Source organism: Lissotriton vulgaris, chromosome 7 (assembly GCF_964263255.1).
Source record: "Lissotriton vulgaris chromosome 7, aLisVul1.2, whole genome shotgun sequence".
NCBI classification, from domain to species: domain Eukaryota; kingdom Metazoa; phylum Chordata; class Amphibia; order Caudata; family Salamandridae; genus Lissotriton; species Lissotriton vulgaris.
In genome coordinates this window covers 943789886-943807818 of record NC_141695.1, presented here as the reverse complement: position 1 = coordinate 943807818, position 17933 = coordinate 943789886, and the positions used below count along the sequence as shown (strand labels likewise).

The 17933-nt window shown below is 45.1% G+C and overlaps 1 protein-coding gene across 1 annotated transcript in view; it reads right to left on the bottom strand.

The window, feature by feature from the left end:
• Positions 1–17933, bottom strand: part of LOC147702787 (histidine--tRNA ligase, cytoplasmic-like) — a 224313-nt gene that overhangs the window by 138168 nt on the left and 68212 nt on the right. The window contains exon 4 of the mRNA XM_086931378.1: positions 7956–8051. Within this exon, the coding sequence (XP_086787504.1) occupies positions 7956–8051 (96 nt within the window). The remainder of the gene's footprint in view (positions 1–7955; positions 8052–17933) is intronic.

Below are 17933 nucleotides of genomic sequence, written 5' to 3'. Positions count from 1 at the left end.
AACTGTCTGAATACAACAAGTGAACATGTAGCGTATGATAACTTGTCACATTCTACATCTTTTTGACATGGGGAAAAACTTACTGCTTGCTGATTACTGATAAAGTTAATTACTCTGATTCTTCTTCCAAGCCTAAGCCCTTCACTTCCTATGAGCTGTATGCAGCTCTACCATAGGCACCCTTTTGCCTCCACTCCAAATGTTTTTTTCTTTTCAAGACCGCTCCCTTTGCCAAAAAGCTGCTCTCCTGACTTGGAAAGTATGCATAAAGGAAAAGTTTGCCGACCCCACCAAATGCTGTGTACAAATTCAAGCATGGAGGGGAGTATCATGATTAAAGTATTCCTGGGAGGGAGGTATGGTGACATCTACTAAGATAAGGTAGAATCAGAGTATTGAAGGTTACCAATGGGCATCTGAGCATGGTCTCTTTCAGAGCAACTCAACTTCACAATATCCTAACTGATATTATTCAAAACCTACATATACCCTTCAACAGTTGAATGCCAACACATCTATTTCAATGAACTTAAAATGCAAGCAACAGAAAAGTAAAATAGGGGTCCTGAAGCCAGTAAAACAGAACACACATGTAACAAGTAGAAAGATAATTTCTTTCCACATGTACCAGGTAATGGGGCAAAACAACTGATAGAAGCACCATCAGCTCAATGTGGAGGTTGAGTGATAACTTCTTGGATCTCCATGCTGTTTGGAAACTATCAAACAAAACTCTAGAGATTGTAAATTGCTGCACATTTCAGAAACATTCCACCTGCCAATGTAACCTTCTACAAGCAAATGGCTACAGCCAGAAAACGCACAAAAAGGTGATGAAAGGAATGCTTGAATTAATTTTAGCCACTGGTGATCAATAAGGGTGAATTCCAGACACTCTTTTTTGAACACTCTAGATAGACAACTGCTGTATAAAGTTATTCTTGTCTGCTCCAGTAGGACATTGGACTGCAATGCAAACCAGAGTAATTACCAGTCGGAACGAAGCGGGCAAAACGACCAAGGAGAATGTTTTCCTAATCATAATAATGAAAAAATGGATACTTCTAGTAGACTGTCATAATTGAGAACTTATGGCTCAGGAGTGTTGGACAATTATATTAAAGGAATAATGTCCTCAAAGACCCAACAGTGGCATGCTTCATCATATGGCCCTTCCTCACACCAACTCCACCCAGGGTGCCAGTGTGGCCTACAAAATTCCTGAGAAAGATGGGGGTCTCTACCGGGTTGATGTGAGTGTGGGAAGAAACGAAAATGGAAAAAGTGTGGCTAAAACAACTTTGGGGTGGCCTCTAAACATTGTTCCAAGTGGGTAGAAGATACAAAAATAAATGGAGTACAAGTTAATTCAATCCGATATGGAAGGTCACCATGTTTGTGCTGAAAAGACACCCTAATAGGAGAAGTGTGGAGGTACTGTTCGGGAACATACCCACTTCGCTAGGCTAACTCTTAAAACTAGAGCGGATAGAAATAAAGAAAGATACACAACCTGTAATGGGGTGGGCTTTGTTATAACTAACAGATTTTGGACCTATCTCTGAGGGGCGACAAAGGATACTGACTACATGGAATAACGAGTCACAGCTGTGATGAGCCTTGACTATAAGTAATGAGGTGAAGATTCAGAGGTGTTCCACACATTAAGTATAGAGTGGATGTTAAGTGATAAATAATCCACTCAAGAATTGTAGAAAGATGAATTTGGTTTATTCCAAAGATAAGTTAAACTCCACCCGATGCGCGATGCTTCCGTTCAGCAGTAGATCCCAACGGAGACTGACCATACGTTAGGGAAACCGGCTGAACGACCGCATCGCACGAGGGTGCCATATCAAAACATAACATGACGCGCGACCACACACACGTGGTCGTACATTTCAAAACATTACAATGAATAGGATAGCTATTCACGCGATGCGTCGCGTGAATAGCGCGAGCCACTTAAAGTGACCACTACATCACCTTCCCCCTTACAACAATGGAAATGAACAAATAAAAGAAAAATGTACAAATGGTCAATATCTGACAAAATCTTTAAATTTACAAGGTTCTCTGATAATTCTTCCATGTGAAGAAATAACACGAGAAGAAAGAGCATTGTCAGGAATGGAAACAGGAACGGTAACATGGTTGCTGGATTGGTGTTCTTGATTGTCAACGCTGTTGTTGACAGAAATAGGATCATTCAACCAATGACACCACTCAAACTCCTCATTAGGTTCCCTCTTAAAGTCCTTGATAATACCTGCTTGATGGGGTGAAACCTTGACTAAGTGACGTTTGTTCCACCAACCCTTATTATCCACAAACGCAGCGCCCTTACTGACTTTGAGAACCCTTAATGGGCGATAAAACTTTGATTCTCCCTTTTTACCTTTAATAGGTTTCTTAATCAAAACCCAGTCATCTGTAGAAATATCCACAGATGAAAAGTTAGATTTAGAATCAAATTTCTTTTTCATACTCAATTGGTTTTTAGCCACATTTTTGCGAACAGCGTCTAAATCGATACTCTCATCTCCAGACAATTTCTTGAGCCATGAGGGAAACAATTTGGAATGTGAACTCCTGTTCCTCAACAAAACAAAAGGAGAAACACCTGTAGTGCAGTGGGGAGATGTATTATAATGCCAAACTTTCTCCTTAATGAAATCAACTACGTTAGCGCCACAAGCAATTGCTGTCTGTATACCCTCTTTGATCACTTTGTTTCCTCTTTCTACCAGACCATTAGAAGATGGGGAATACAATGCAACTTTAAGTTGTTTAATGTCAAGACCACCAAGAAATTCCTTCATTTTATCCGAAATGAAATGTGTGCCATTATCACTAACTAGTACTTTAGGGGATCCTTCTATGTCGAAAATCTTTTTCAAAAATGAAATGGTTGAATCAGAATCAGGAGATTTGACAAATTCGTGGTACATCCACTTAGAATAGTAATCAACCAATAAGATGACATATTTACGTTCTTTATCAAGGATAGAGTAAGGTCCTGAAAAATCAATTCCAACTTTTTCCCATGCCATTTGGGGGAATTCGGTTGGGCACAATGGCATTTTCATCGTGTGCCAATGCTTATCAGAAACTAGGCACTCGGGGCAGGAATCAATTAATCTCCTGACTTGAATATCTAAAGAAGGCCACCAGTAGTGTTCCTTAATTCTCATAATGGTCTTAGTAATCCCTAAGTGCCCTTTATGAGCTTCCTCAATAATTAAAGGTCGTAGCTTGAAAGGAGGAATAAACTTGTCCCCTCTACGGACAATGTTATTCTCAACTGAAAGCTCACCCGCTATCTGTGCAAATCTGCGCAATTCGCCTTCTAAACACCTGGGTTCAGGCCAATTATGAGTTGTGTAGTGTATGACTTTTTGCAGAACAGGGTCATTAGAGCCGGTTTCTTTCCAATCGACCTCTGACAAGACAGAAGAAAGGTTACCTACAGCGTCAACCAAAGCGACACACTCAATATCCTCCGGGGACATGTCATCATCATCATCTTTAACCATAGAAAGTCTTGAAAGGCAGTCAGCTCTAAAATTTTTGCCACCGCTAATGTGTTTCACTTCAAAATTAAATTCTTGTAATTTACTGACTAATCTCATTAATCTGGCAGACATACAGGAAGAATCAACCTTTTCAAAAATGTAAACGAGTGGTTTGTGATCAGTGACAAGTTCGAACTTCCTGCCCCATATATATGTTCTAAACTTATGTACGGCCCACACGCAAGCCAAAGCTTCCCTTTCGATTGTGCTATACCTAGTCTCAAATGATTTAAGTGAGCGAGAAGCGAACGCAACTGTTTGTTCATTCCCTTTAACTTTCTGAGTTAACACTGCTCCTAGACCAGACATACTAGCGTCCACAGTTATAGAGGAAAGACAATCATCCCTAAATGCGTGAAGAGCTTTGGCAGACACAATTAGTTTCTTAACATCATTAAAAACTTTATCTAGATCAGGGGACCAGGTAAAACTGCAGCCCTTTCTTAGTAAACTTCTTAAGGGTTCTACCAACTCTGCATAAGCAGGGACGAATCTAGCGTAATACTCTGCTAGCCCAAGAAAAGATCTAAGAGAATCCTTGTCTGATGGAGGTTTGGCGTCTTCTATTGCTCTGACCACAGAGAATTTCGGTCTAATCCCTTCCCTAGATATGGTATGTCCTAAATAATCCAGCTCTTTTACTGCAAATTTGCATTTGTCCCCACGGACAGTCATTTTTTTAGACATCAATATGGTGAGGACTCTCCTCAAGATTGTGTTATGTTCTTCAAAAGACTTAGCAAATATTAATATATCATCAAGGTAAGCTTGAACCCCGGGGACTTCTTTGAATAGCGAATCCATAAGCTTCTGAAAGACACTCCCAGCTGAAGCTAGGCCAAAAGGGAGTCGTAAAAATTTAAATGCACCAAAGGGTGTAATGAAAGTGGTTAATTCCTGTGACTCTTTTGAGAGGGGAACTTGGTGATAAGCTGACTTTAAGTCAATCAGGGAGAACCACTTAGCTCCACCCAGATTAGCAAGTAATTCGTGAATCTTTGGTAGGGGGTGGCAATCAACAATAATATTTTTGTTTAGACCGCGTAAATCGGCACAGAGCCTAATCTCGCCAGTCTTTTTGCGAGCGACTACGATGGGGGCGACCCACTGAGAAGAATCAACAGGCTTAATAATTCCTTGAAGACATAAATCTTTTAAAGACTTATCTAATTCTGCACGAACACTTAAAGGGACAGATCTGACTTTATGAGCTATAGGTTGAGCTCCTGGAATGAGTCTTATTTTATGTTCAAAACCATCAACGCTACCGACATTGTCACTAAATACAGGTTTAAATTCTTCCATTAAAAGTTTCACATCAACAGGTTGTTCCACAGCCATGCAGTCAACTCTAGTACTCGGTAATTCCCCAACCTTAACCGGATTGTCATCACCAGGGACTAGGTATAGGCCCATACGAGCTAGGTCTTTCCAACCAACTATGTTCTTCCCTTTTTTTACTACATAGATTTTGGTAAATGTCTCTCTACCTAGACATTGTACTAAACCCTCAAAGTAACCAATCATGTCTATGTCTTTTTCTCCTAACGCTTTAGGGTTAACATCTGACTTACACAACTTCACTTCTCTTTTCCATAAATCGTAGAAAGTAGAATCCCTTAGGATAGTGTAAGGTGAGCCAGAATCAGCCATGACTTGTAAAGATACGTTGTCAATAATGGCAGAACATAAAGGGCCTTTTATGTCATCAACTAGACCATTGTCATCTAATGTAACCACAATGTTAGAAAAAGCATCAGAGCATTCATCATATACATTGGATTCAATATAATTGACAGAAGGACTTTTCTTCACATTTCTGCACACCCCTTGAAAATGACCTACTTTTTTACAAGAAGTACAGCGTCTATTCATAGCAGGACATCCCTGGAAATTACCTAAATGGTTTTTTGAACCACATCTGTAACAAAAGGGGTTTTGTCTTCTTTGAGTAAATTTAGGGTTTCTGTTTCTAACATTTACAGAACATACATCATTGTCAGGTTTGGGTTCAGAAGGACTAATTACATTAATACTCCCTTTAGATGACTCTGACATAACTTTGCTGGTAATTGCAGAACGTTCAATACTTAAAGACAATTCGATTACCTCATTGAGAGAAGGGTTCTTGCAACCTAAAATTCTCTCTTTAATTTTCCTAGATGAACAATTAAAAACGAATTGGTCTCTGATGTAATTGTCACAAAGGGGACCAAATTCACATGTTGTGGCCAGGACTCTGAGAGCTGAAATATATTCCTCAACCTTTTCGCCCTCATTGTGTTTCCTAGAATAAAAATTATGTCTTTCTAACATAATATTCGGTTCTTCAGCAAATTGTTTTTTTAACCTGGCAACAGCTTCAATGTATAAATTCCAAGTACGATCACCACTTTGGCCAGCAGGGGGAGGTATAGGAGGTATACTCTTAAAAATACGTTGAGCAGCTTGACCTAAACAGCCAAACAGAATAGCAAATTTACGCTCAGGAGAAAAATCAACCGCATCAATAGCAACAATGTGGTTTTCAAATAATGAAAACCACTCTTTCCAAATTATCTCTGGACTTCCTGGCTTATTTAAGAAATGAGGGGGTTGTGTAATATGCTGAAAATGGAGATTATCCATACTGGAGACAGTTACACAGTAATATGACCAAGTAAACAATAGAAAATACGAATAAACGTTGGTAAGTAACAGTTAGAAAAGTTTGAACATCACTGGAAGCTATAAAAGTAAAATGAGGCAGTTAATTTAAAGCGTGCGTATCGCTGTAGTAAATATAAGTCAGACAGGTAAATTTTCTAGCGTGCGTATCGCTGAAGTAATGAGGCAGGATGGATAGATAATATGTCTCTTTAAAGCGTGCGCATCGCTGAAGCAATGCGCCAAAATCAATATTTAAACAAATAACTTCAAAGCGTGCGCATCGCTGAAGCAATGCGCCAAAATCAAGAGATAAACAGGTAACTTTTAAAGCGTGCGCATCGCTGAAGCAATGCGCTACCAAAATGAATAATTAAACTGTTAATTTAAAAGTGTGCGCATCGCTGAGGCAATGCGCTGAGGATTGACTTTACCGTACATATTTCAGTCGAGTTAAGCCGTCTCGAGTTAAGCCGTCTTTCACTTCAACTCTCCGTATAAACAAACAAAGAAATAGCAGGAGCGAATCAAAATCGATGGTTGTTTGAGGAGTTACAGTGATTGGATGAAGCACTGACGAATCACTGTGGAGGAAGGAAATATGGACGACTTGCAGCTTTCGGCTTTCCGCTTTTAATAGCCAATCCTTGCTGACGTCTTCTTCAGCGACGTCCTCTTTTGGCCAATGGTTGAAGAAAGATTAGAATAGTCAATCCTGGTGCTTAGTATGAGTCGGTCGCGCATAAGGAATCGGAAGGAAAAGCAGCTTCGATGGCAAGACAAGGTGGGTCAAGAGTTTTGAAAAACTTGACAAAAATGATGCGTGGGATGGTGTGGAGTTTAGTTCCTGATCGTCGCCAAATGTTAAGTGATAAATAATCCACTCAAAAATTGTAGAAAGATGAATTTGGTTTATTCCAAAGATAAGTTAAACTCCACCCGATGCGCGATGCTTCCGTTCAGCAGTAGATCCCAACGGAGACTGACCATACGTTAGGGAAACCGGCTGAACGACCGCATCGCACGAGGGTGCCATATCAAAACATAACATGACGCGCGACCACACACACGTGGTCGTACATTTCAAAACATTACAATGAATAGGATAGCTATTCACGCGATGCGTCGCGTGAATAGCGCGAGCCACTTAAAGTGACCACTACATCGGACCAGCGAAGAAAAACACAAAGTTGGGGAAAGGATTTTTACCAACACTAGGTAGTGATCTCGCCTCCACTCATTCTTCGGACAGAGAGTGAGCAACCTAAATAGATCCCCCCCCAAAAAAAGAAGAACGAAAACGGGAAAACTGGTAATTTGTCACAAGTCTTAGTGGTATGAATTATATTCATCCCTGGTCTGAAAAATACTTGTTTATCTGTTGTGAAAGAATTAAAGAACCAAACCCTAAAAGGAAACAGTAATCATGATAACAAAGCCCCCTTTGATACTAGGAAAAGGAAAACCTTTTGCATTTTTATAGAAACGTTCTCTAGTCACTCAGTAGGGTAATAGTAACACCTGTCATCACTATGCTTAGAAGCAGAAGATATTGTACATGAGGTGTGTGATATTAAGGGGTATTACTTGAAAATAAAATTGAACTTACCTTAAATGGAAGCACTTTTAACATCCAAATTTGTATTTCTGATTTACATGTATTATATGGATTACAGGCATGACGTGACAAAGTGGAAGCAGAGTGCATGTACATATCAACCAGTTAAAGGATACAGTCAAGTCATAGCGTAAAGAAAGGAGCTCTCCACCTTGGTCCTTGAGATCGTAGATAAGTTTGGAGTCTTCTCCATATTTGCCAGTTAGTGTCTCCTTTGGTAAACAAAGATGGAAAGATGTAATCAATTCAAGACAAGCATCTATGAACCTTGCAAACTCAAACAAGCATTTGCAATGCAATAGGTCTCGCAGTATTTAAGTTTGAGTTACTGGCATTGTAAATGACAATGCTTTGCATAATTTTTTGTTTTTTGGTGTCCGTGTGTGCATGGCAGTGGTGGTGTCTGTGTGTGCATGGCAGTGGTGGTGTCTGTGTGTGCATGGCAGTGGTGGCGTCCGTGTGTGTATGGGAGGGGTGGTGTCCGTGTGTGCATGGCAGTGGTGGTGTCTGTGTGTGCATGGCAGTGGTGGCGTCCGTGTGTGTATGGGAGGGGTGGTGTCTGTGTGTACATGGCAAAGGTGGTGTCCATGTGTGTGTATGGCAATGGTGGTGTCCGTGTGTGTATGGCAGTGGTGGTTTCCCTGTGTGTATGGCAGTGGTGGTGTCTGTGTGTGCATGGCAGTGGTGGTGTCTGTGTGTGCATGGCAGTGGTGGTTTCCCTGTGTGTATGGCAGTGGTGGTGTCCCTGTGTGCATGGCAGGGATGGTGTCCGTGTGTGCATGGCAGTGATGGTGTCCGTGTGTGTATGGCAGTGGTGCTACGTATATAAGTGTGCTTGGCCTGTGGCCATAGATTAGACTAAGGGTGTGATCAGAGTGTGTGAGTGTTTTGTTTGAGGGGGCAAGTGTGCGTTTCTGTGAGTAGAAAGTGAAGTACGTAGTTGTATGTGTTTGTTAGTGTAAATGGGTGTAAATATTCCACGCACTTACATAGTGGCAATCCAGAACCCTCACACAACACAGCAGATGAGGGGAAAAATCTTGCAGATGCGCACCTGAGCCAACAGAGATTACGTGGGCGTATGTGAGGAAATGAGAATCGGTACCAATTTGTGTATCTTTGCTTCGGGAGGTTGGATTTGTGGCGATGTGTCCATAAGTCCCATGGAGAGACGGGAAAAAGAACCCGAGAGAGACCCAGCGAGCACAACCTGCAGCGTCGCGGATAGCCTGCCGGCTCCAGCTCTCTTCTGCCTCCGCCTCACGCACTCCCAGTCAGCCTCTTTATCTTCAGAACTGGTCTTTTCAACCGATGACTGCGTTGGGAACCTGGGGACAGTGAGGACAGGAGGCGAGCCTTCACAGATGTGGAATGGAGGAGTTGGTGACGAGCCACAACAAAGCCAGTCACTCTGCGGGTTACTTGCTATCAGAGCTAAACGCAGGCAGCCCAGTGAGTGTGAACACGTGCTATGATTGTCAGCAGCCCTCTTATAGACGCCAGAGTTCAACACTGCCAATGCGGTACCGGGGTTACAGGGCAGCATGAGGAGATAAAACTGCTGCAATAAGTACAAAGTCCACGTGGGGGCACCCTAACAAACTGTAGGCATCGGTTAGAGCAAGTGAGCACATTTGTAGGTTTTTAGCTGCTACACCATGCAAGCTCAAGGCCCTGGACAGGCTCCGGTACTTTACAACAACATGGAAACCGCTTGGTTGCAGTGCCATGCTTTGCCAATATGCCCCCCTTGCCTTTCTCATGCTTGGCCTTGTTGTCCTTGGTCTCAGAGAGCCCCTCTTGTTGGCGAAATAGAGTTGCGGCCCCCGAGAGTGGGGTTGTGGCTGCTGTAACGGGGGATGAGCCGGCTCCTGAGACTGATGTGGCTGCAGCTGCCAGGAATATGAACCGGCAGGCATGAACTAAACTACTGCCAAGACGGTGATGGGTAGTCCGGCCAGCGATGTAAGGACGGGACTATGCGGTTCTGCCATTTTGGGCTCCTATGATGTATTCTATTGTGGGGGAGGAGCTTGTCACAACCTACTGCCAGGCAAAGCCTGTGACCGATAGTAAGATTCCCCCATGAGACACGTCGGCGGGACAGCAGAAGCAGGGCGCTGCGGCTGCACTGCGGAGGCGGCTGCGCCATTTCAAATCAAAGTAGCGAGTCAAAACACGAAAGCTTAACAAAAATGCATCGCGCTCAAATGTAATGAAAGCAACATAGAACACCCTATTGCCGGACAAAGCCCATGTTCAGCTGTACCATTCACCCATGAGATATGTCAGCGGGGCACAGTCGCTATACTGTGGAGCCAGCGGCGGCATTTCAAATCAAACTAGCTAGTCAAAACACAAAAGCGTAAAAAGCTTTGGAGGCTGACATGATTCAAGCGCTGGTAGGCGTCAGACTGGGTCAGAAAATAAACTCAGCAAAAAGCGGATCCCGTTTGTGGTTTAGATGAAAAACAGCGAGAGACAGCCAGAGATCTATAGCAGCGGCGGAAAGCAGCGAAACCGAAACTTACCAGCCGCGCGCCCCTTGTAGTACAGATGCATTCTAACTGGGCCTGATTTCAACAGGAAAGTTTTCAAGATCTCACTTAGACGTGTGGAATGAAAACAAATAAATAAATAAATAAATCATTACGAGTTACCAGGAACAGTGCAAGGGGTTTCACGGCTCAAATGGCAGTCTGCGTCGTCCGGCGGCGGCGGCGGAAGAGGGGGCGGGGAGGGGTGCTGTGACGTCAGCCTCGTTCTCGGAGTGCATTGGCCCCGGCCTCGGATCTTCCACGCGCTGGAAGGCGGACATAATTCACAGTGACGCGGGGCTCTCCCTCGGTCGGAGCCCCGCGGAGAACACCGGACTGGCGGTAAGTGGGACGGGGGGCGGTGCGCTTGTGTGTGCGAGCGTGTGTGTGACGGGGGAGCGTGTGTGTGTGTGTGTGTGTGTGTGTGTGTGTGTGCGCAACGGGGGTCTCTGTATGTGTGCGTGCGTGTATGTGCGCTCCTGTGTGTGCGCCATTTGTAATGCAATAGGTCTCGCAGTAACTAGAGTTTAAGCTATTGGCATTGTAAATTACAATGCCTTTTATTTATGTTTTTAAAAAGAAAACAAAAATAAAAGGCATTGTTATTTCCAATGGCAGCCTTTTTTTCTACAATACAAACATTTATTCATTACATTATTAAAACCCAGTTACTACAGCAACGTGCCGTTTTTTGTAACCGATGTTACTTTTAGTGCTGCGATGTCTAAAACGTTGGAACATAGTGCTACATAAAACTAGACTAAATAATGCACCACAGACGCTTTTAAAAACAAATAGATAAAAAACAATGCCATTTACAATACCAACAACTTCAAACTTTGCTAATTCAAGACCTATTGCATTGCAAATGCTTGTTTAGTGTGGAGTCTGCAAGACCATCTACAAAGGCACTACCACCATCCAGATGCAAGAGTACAAGGGCTTGAACAACAGTTCTGAAGTGGCTTTCTGGAAGGTTTAACTTTCAGTAGAAGAGAGAGCTGGTATAAGCTCTGTAATATATCAGGTATATTACAGTTTCACTCCACCTGGGCCTCCCACACTCACCTGCCTGCCATATTATTGCCTCTTTCCTGTACAGCTCCCCCTTGCTTCACAGCTAAGTTTGAGCCATTGAAGTCTTGAACATGCATATGTCGGACCCTTTCTGTTAAAGCGTAAATTAGGGTAGTTTCGCATTAGTAATATAAATGTTTTTGTGGGCTGATGACAGAAGTCTTGGCAATATTCCCTTGCACACCAGTGGAACTGCAAACTCTAAATGCCGGACATGAACTAGTGAATCTCTTCAGGGCTTTGCCCACAGCTATTTCTTGTGGCGTGTGGGCGGCGTCCTCCTTTATTCTGTGTTTCTCCTTGGGTTTATTGCTCTGGCACTCTGTCTCTGTCACCGGACTATATTTCTTTTTCGCTGTGTCTCTGTCATTTCAGTTTCTATCTCTATCGGGCTCTGGCTCTGTTTGCTTTGCCTGTGTTTCTGTGGTTTACGTCACTATCTCTCTTTATCGGTTTCTCTCGTCTCCCCTGCGCCCCTCTCTCTCATTCTTTGTTTCAGGACTGCAGATGTGTGAAGGGGAGGGTGTAGTGATTCAGAGGGGGCTACGTGGACATCGATGAGACATTAGGGGTGGCAACCTCGGTGGGTGGCAGCGGGGGATGTGACAGTTAAAGACTGGGTGGCATTGTTGGAGTATGGGGGCACGCACAGGGGAAGGGAGGTTAATAGAAAGACGCAGGAATCTCCCGGCTTCATTAGATTTCACAGATAAGAAATACATCTTCATCAGATAGAGCAGGGGCTCACTGGTCCCAGCAGCCGAAGGGAGGGGGGAGGAGGGAGGTTAGGAGAGAGGATTGAAATGGACGGAGGGAGGAGCGCAGGAGAGGCGAGGATAAGGTAGAGCGAGGTGAAGTGAAATTAAAAGACTTTAAGGGGTAAAATATACCTTTTTAGACACTGTGTATAAAACAAATTATCAGCCTTTTACCTTTGCCCCCTGCGCCTTCGCTTTCAGAACAAGTTTAAACCTTTATTATTCTGCCCGCCGGCGAAACCTATGTTTATTTGTTCGTCTTTCGGGGGCTTCGCTCTGCAGCGTCCGGAAGCAGGGGCTGCAGGGGGCTCCGGGCTGGAGGTGGACAGGCTGGGGGGGGGGGGGCATCCTGTAGATGCCGAGCTCGCGGGGGGGGGGGGAGGGGACGGTCAGTGTGTGAGGTTCTGATCCATTCCCAACATATGACTCACCACCAGCAGATATTGGCCGCCCAGCCAGCACTTCATCTCAGCGAACCTGCTCCTGTACTCCCCAGCTGGTCGTGTGGTGCGCGTGAGGAAAACTACCGTGGGGCGGGACTTCCGTTTCCTGCTGGAAGCTCGCGTCCACGGAGTGCCTGGCCAGGAGAGGAGCAGTGGTGGCGGCTGAAGTCCGGAGTGGCGGTAAGTGGGCTGGGTGGGTAAGGGGGACACTCGGTGTACTTGTGGGTGTGTGTGTGCGCGCGTGTGTGTGTGTATGCGACGGCGGGGGTGGGTTCTCTGTATGTGTGGGTGTGTGCGTGCATGGGCGCTCGTGTGTGTGTGTGTGTGTGTGTCTCTGTGTATGCGCATGCGTGTATGGTGTTTGGTCCTGTACTCCCCAGCTGGTCGTGTGGTGCGCGTGAGGAAAACTACTGTGGGGTGGGACTTCCGTTTCCTGCTGGAAGCTCGCGCCCACGGAGTGCCTGGCCAGGAGAGGAGCAGTGGTGGCGGCTGAAGTCCGGAGTGGCGGTAAGTGGGCCGGGGGGGTAAGGGGGGGTGGGGGGGACACTCGGTGCACTTGTGGGTGTGTGTGTGCGCGCGTGTGTGTATGCAACGGCGGGGGTGGGTTCTCTGTATGTGTGGGTGTGTGCGTGCATGGGCGCTCGTGTGTGTGTGTGTGTGTGTCTCTGTGTATGCGCATGCGTGTATGGTGTTTGGAGCTTCCCAGGAGACAGCAGCTGAGCGCGTTCGCGAGCGTGCCCCGCTCAAATCGCCTCCTTGAAGAGGCAATGCGCGCGGCCGGCACTGTCTCCTGGGAAGCAGAGTCAGTAACAATAGATCTCGGCGAGTACAGTGCTTACGCACTGTATCGCTACGAGACCTAAAAAGGGTGGATTGGCCTAGAAGTTATTTCCTCAAAGCCGGCAGCAAAGAGGCAGAATTCTACAACCAGTACTAGAGTAAGTCTGTGTTCTACAGCACACATTGAATTGTTTCTATATACAGGAGAGGAAGGAGGGAATGGATGTGCAGCTAGTGAAAGATTAAAGTACTTCAGTCAAACATTAGTATAAGTAAGGCATATAACACTGCAATGAAGAACAGAAATGCAACAATTCAAAAGTACTTTAAGATATTAGGGTCATGATTTCAGTATAAGCACCCATAAACACAACTGTTATGATGATACAAATATATCTTTTTTTGTCTTTTTTTTTTACTAGAACACAACAGAATTCCAGTTCCACTGTAGCACGTTATTTATGTTCTTGCTTGAGATGCAGTTCATATGGTGGGTATGTTACATGCTTCAACCAACATGTATTTCCTTCTATGTGGCATTATCTGTAGTGCTTCCTCAAGGGTGGAAGGCATCATATAAACATAAGAGTTTGTATTACAGTACATACCGATTACCTCAGAGTACCTTGGTACATGCTACTTCAACAAGCATGCAAGGAACACTGAACAGTGGTGAATTTACACAGCGATTTCAATTGTAAGAAAAAACAAAAAAACAATCTACTCGTCTTTCACTGAGTGATATGTGTTGCTGACACTCTATTTCTCTGCTCTATGGGTGTAGACAGAGAATGGGCAAGACAAAACAGGGAGCAGAGAGGAATCTGGTATATTGTGCAAGATTATAACAGTATTTTTGTTTTTCTTAAAGTGATCTTCAGGAGGGACGTTTAAGGAATTGTCAGAGAACACCATATGTAAATATGTGGCCCTGTTGGACACATTGGTCGGACGCAGTCAGTGGGGAAGGGTGGGGGGGGGGGTTGAAAACACACAAACAATGAGCTATGTAAGGTGGCATAACCAGAGGACGAGAACGCCCCTGTCCTGCAGATAAATGTGCTAGGCATGTATGTTAGCATGACCCCAGGGATGTGGAATTCCTATAGCCCAACGCCCAGGACACATTGTTTGGGGTCAAGGGCAAAAAGTTTTCATGTGCATTTTGTCTTTGGGACAAGTAGGCCCAACCCATACAGCACAAACCCTTTGGCTGCCAGTTTACAGTAACACATTATGGACCTGTGAAGGGCATTGTTTGCAGGAAGGTAATATTTGTATCGATGTGTTAATGCTGTTCTGACTTGTATTTATGGTTCATTAATGCAAATCCTTTATTATTAGGTTGAGCGCTAGAAGTCAATGTTGTTAGCTTCGACTGACTACTGACTGGTTCCAGTATACAAATGTGTACACACATTTTTAAAGTTTAGCAATATTAGGCTGGGCATAATGATCCCAGAATGATCTCTGATAAGATGTAAATATTTGCAGAAGCTTGAAAGCAAGATGGATGAATATTTGCTTTCAAAATAAAATGTTCACAAAAAACATACAAGTAGGAAAAAACATTTAGCTAAAGTACTGTAAAGGTTTAGGTACCATTTCTCTGCAGCATCATTTAGTAAAATGTGGTAATATATGCTAGTAGTCCCCAAACATATTCATTATGGAAAATATGTGTAACCAGTTTCAATAAGATTATAGGAAACATAAAAATAAAGAAGCAGTAGCATACCCATTGGTCTCAAATTGGTGGTCAGCGTTTTGGTTTTGTCAGTGGTTGCCTTGTTTTGGCATTGTTTTTGTAAAGCTTTATTGCTGTGGGAGCTGCTGGCCCTCGTAATTATAACAAACATTGGCAAAAGCAAAAATATTTTCAGTCTCAAAAAGCACACATTGCCACAATAGTTCCTGGTACTGAACAAATGTACATTGTGTGCCAATATGATCCTTGTGAAAGAGCAAGAGGCTGTCACACAGCGAATCCAGCCGATAGACCAAGAGAGAGACCGATTCAATCAACACAAAAGGTCATGGTTAACGCAAGACCTAATTAGGGGCCCAATTATTAAAGAAAGTCTCAAAGTGCACCGATGGTATATGTCTTTGCGTTAAGTGCAGGTATACAGCTTTCATGAATTCACAAGAATTTACACAGATGTAGGCCAAGAAATTGTACTCCTAGAATGTCTGCCATTGTCCGGAGTAAATTTCCAACCTTTCTCAGTGTGGGAAAAGATTAGAGAAGAGTTGGTGAAAACCCTTAAAGCACACAAGGTAGTAGGTTTGCACAGATTCGAAATGGCATTCAAACACTGGAACTATTGCTTACCACTACCTTCAGCCCCAGTATGAAGATCTTAAGAAATGAGGCAACATAAGGGGATTGCTAGTATTCACACCCTACTATGACATGAGCCCTGTCTTAATCAGCAAGGCTATATCAGAACTCTTATATAATGAGATTGCTGCCAGAATTTGCAATACATGGCACAAAAGGGAAGAGTGGATGTCGTTACATGACAAGTAGATTTATGCAGCAACTTCCCCCATGGATAAGTAGATATTTTATTACATTCCATAACCCTGTGACCCATGATAATTAGAAGAACTGCAATGTTGTACAAAGGGATGGGAAACAGAATGCCAAAACAATTCTCGTGTACCTTCAGTTGTTGGAAAACAATACTTTTGTTCTACTAGCCTTCTGCTCCATGGCTATTAATATATAAAACTGGGGTTGCACATAAAACAAGCATTTACAATGCAATGGTCTCGTCTTTGTTAAAGTTAGAGCTATTGGCATTGCTCATGACATTATTTTTGTTTTTAAAACATATGAATAAATGGCATTGTCATTTACAATGCCAATAGCTTAATCTCTCGCAAATCCGTGACCTATTGCATTTGCACCTACACACACACACACAGAGCCACACGCACCCACCCACACACACACAGAGCCACACACAGAGCCACACACACACACAGACAGAGCCACACACACACACAGACAGAGCCACACACACACACAGAGCCCACCACACGCACACACACGCAGACAGCCACATACACACACACACAAAGACAGAGACACACACACACAGACAGAGCCACACACAGACAGAGCCACAGACAAAGCCACACACGCACACAGACAGAGCCACACACGCACAGACAGAGCCACACACACACACACAGATCACTACCACCACCTCAAAATCACCAGACACGGAAGAGCAGTGACGGAGGCCGGAGGCCCCCATGACACACCCACCCCGAGTTCCAATCCCACCCAGGTACTCTCCCACTGTGGCCGGAAGTGACGCCCCCCCAGGGGGATGCTGGTAGGGGGACGGAGGCCAGGCTCACCTGAGGGTCCCGGGGAGCAGCGTCTGGAGGCAGGAGGCACCGACCGGAGGGAGAGCCCAAGAGAGGCAGGGAGGGAGAGCCGAGAGCAGGGGGAGGAGAGAGGGAAGTGAGGTGTGCGAGGGAAGTGAGCCCAGCCCCACCCGCCTGACTCACAGCTGCGCAGAGATGACCCCACCCTGAAAAGTACAGCACCACATCCAGGAGGAGGAGGGGCGGGGAGGGCAGAGAGGGGGCGCCCAGAGCTCAGAGAGGAAGAGGGTGTGGGGAGATGGAGGAAAATAAGTGAAGAGTAGGGAGATGCATGAAAGGAAAAGTAGAGCAAGAAGACGGGGACCAGGCGGCGGAAGGGGGCAGTAAAGGCGGGCAGAAGGAGGGTAAGAGTAAGGAAAAGGGAGCGGCCAGGAAAGGAAGAGGGAGGGGGCGGGGTGAGAAGGACAGGGAAAGGAGGTACAGGAGAGCTGGAAAGGAAAGGGAGAGGAGAAAGTAGAAGAGGGAAGAAGGCGGCCACGGGTGACAACACCGAGAACAGCGTCCGCCATAGAGAGTGCCCGGGGCAGAGAGTACACTCGAGCGATAGAGGGAACAGGTCCACAGGGCAAGTGCCCCATAGGGCAGCCACCATCGTGAGTGCCTCCGCTCCTCCCGAGTTAGCAGCGTGACCCGGGAATAAGGCCGGCCCAAAATACACTCCCGGTGCCCTCAGTAGTTCCAAGGGGTGAGGCGGGAATCCTGGACCGGGTCTTCCAACTCCCTAATCCCTATAGAGAAGTGGGAGGAGGGTGGGCGGGGCCGAAGCAGGAAGGGTAGCCTGGAAGTGCATTGGCACCAAAGAGGGGGGGGGGGGGAACCCAGTGGTACCGCAACGCTGGCCGGCTTGTAAACAGGGAGGCTCTCCAGCAAATACACCACGGCGAGAACGCAGGAGCACCCAACAACCCCACAGCCCTAAGAACCACTCCAAAATGACGCCAGCCACAGGCTGCAGCGCCGAGCACCACCCGGCACAAAGCTCCGAGCCATTGCGCTGCGCCCCCTGCAAAGAACAGCCCTGGGCTTCTAAGTGCGCGAAAATGGCTGACGTTTGTGTTCCCATTCGGAGGGGGCCTGGCTTGGCAGTTTGGGCT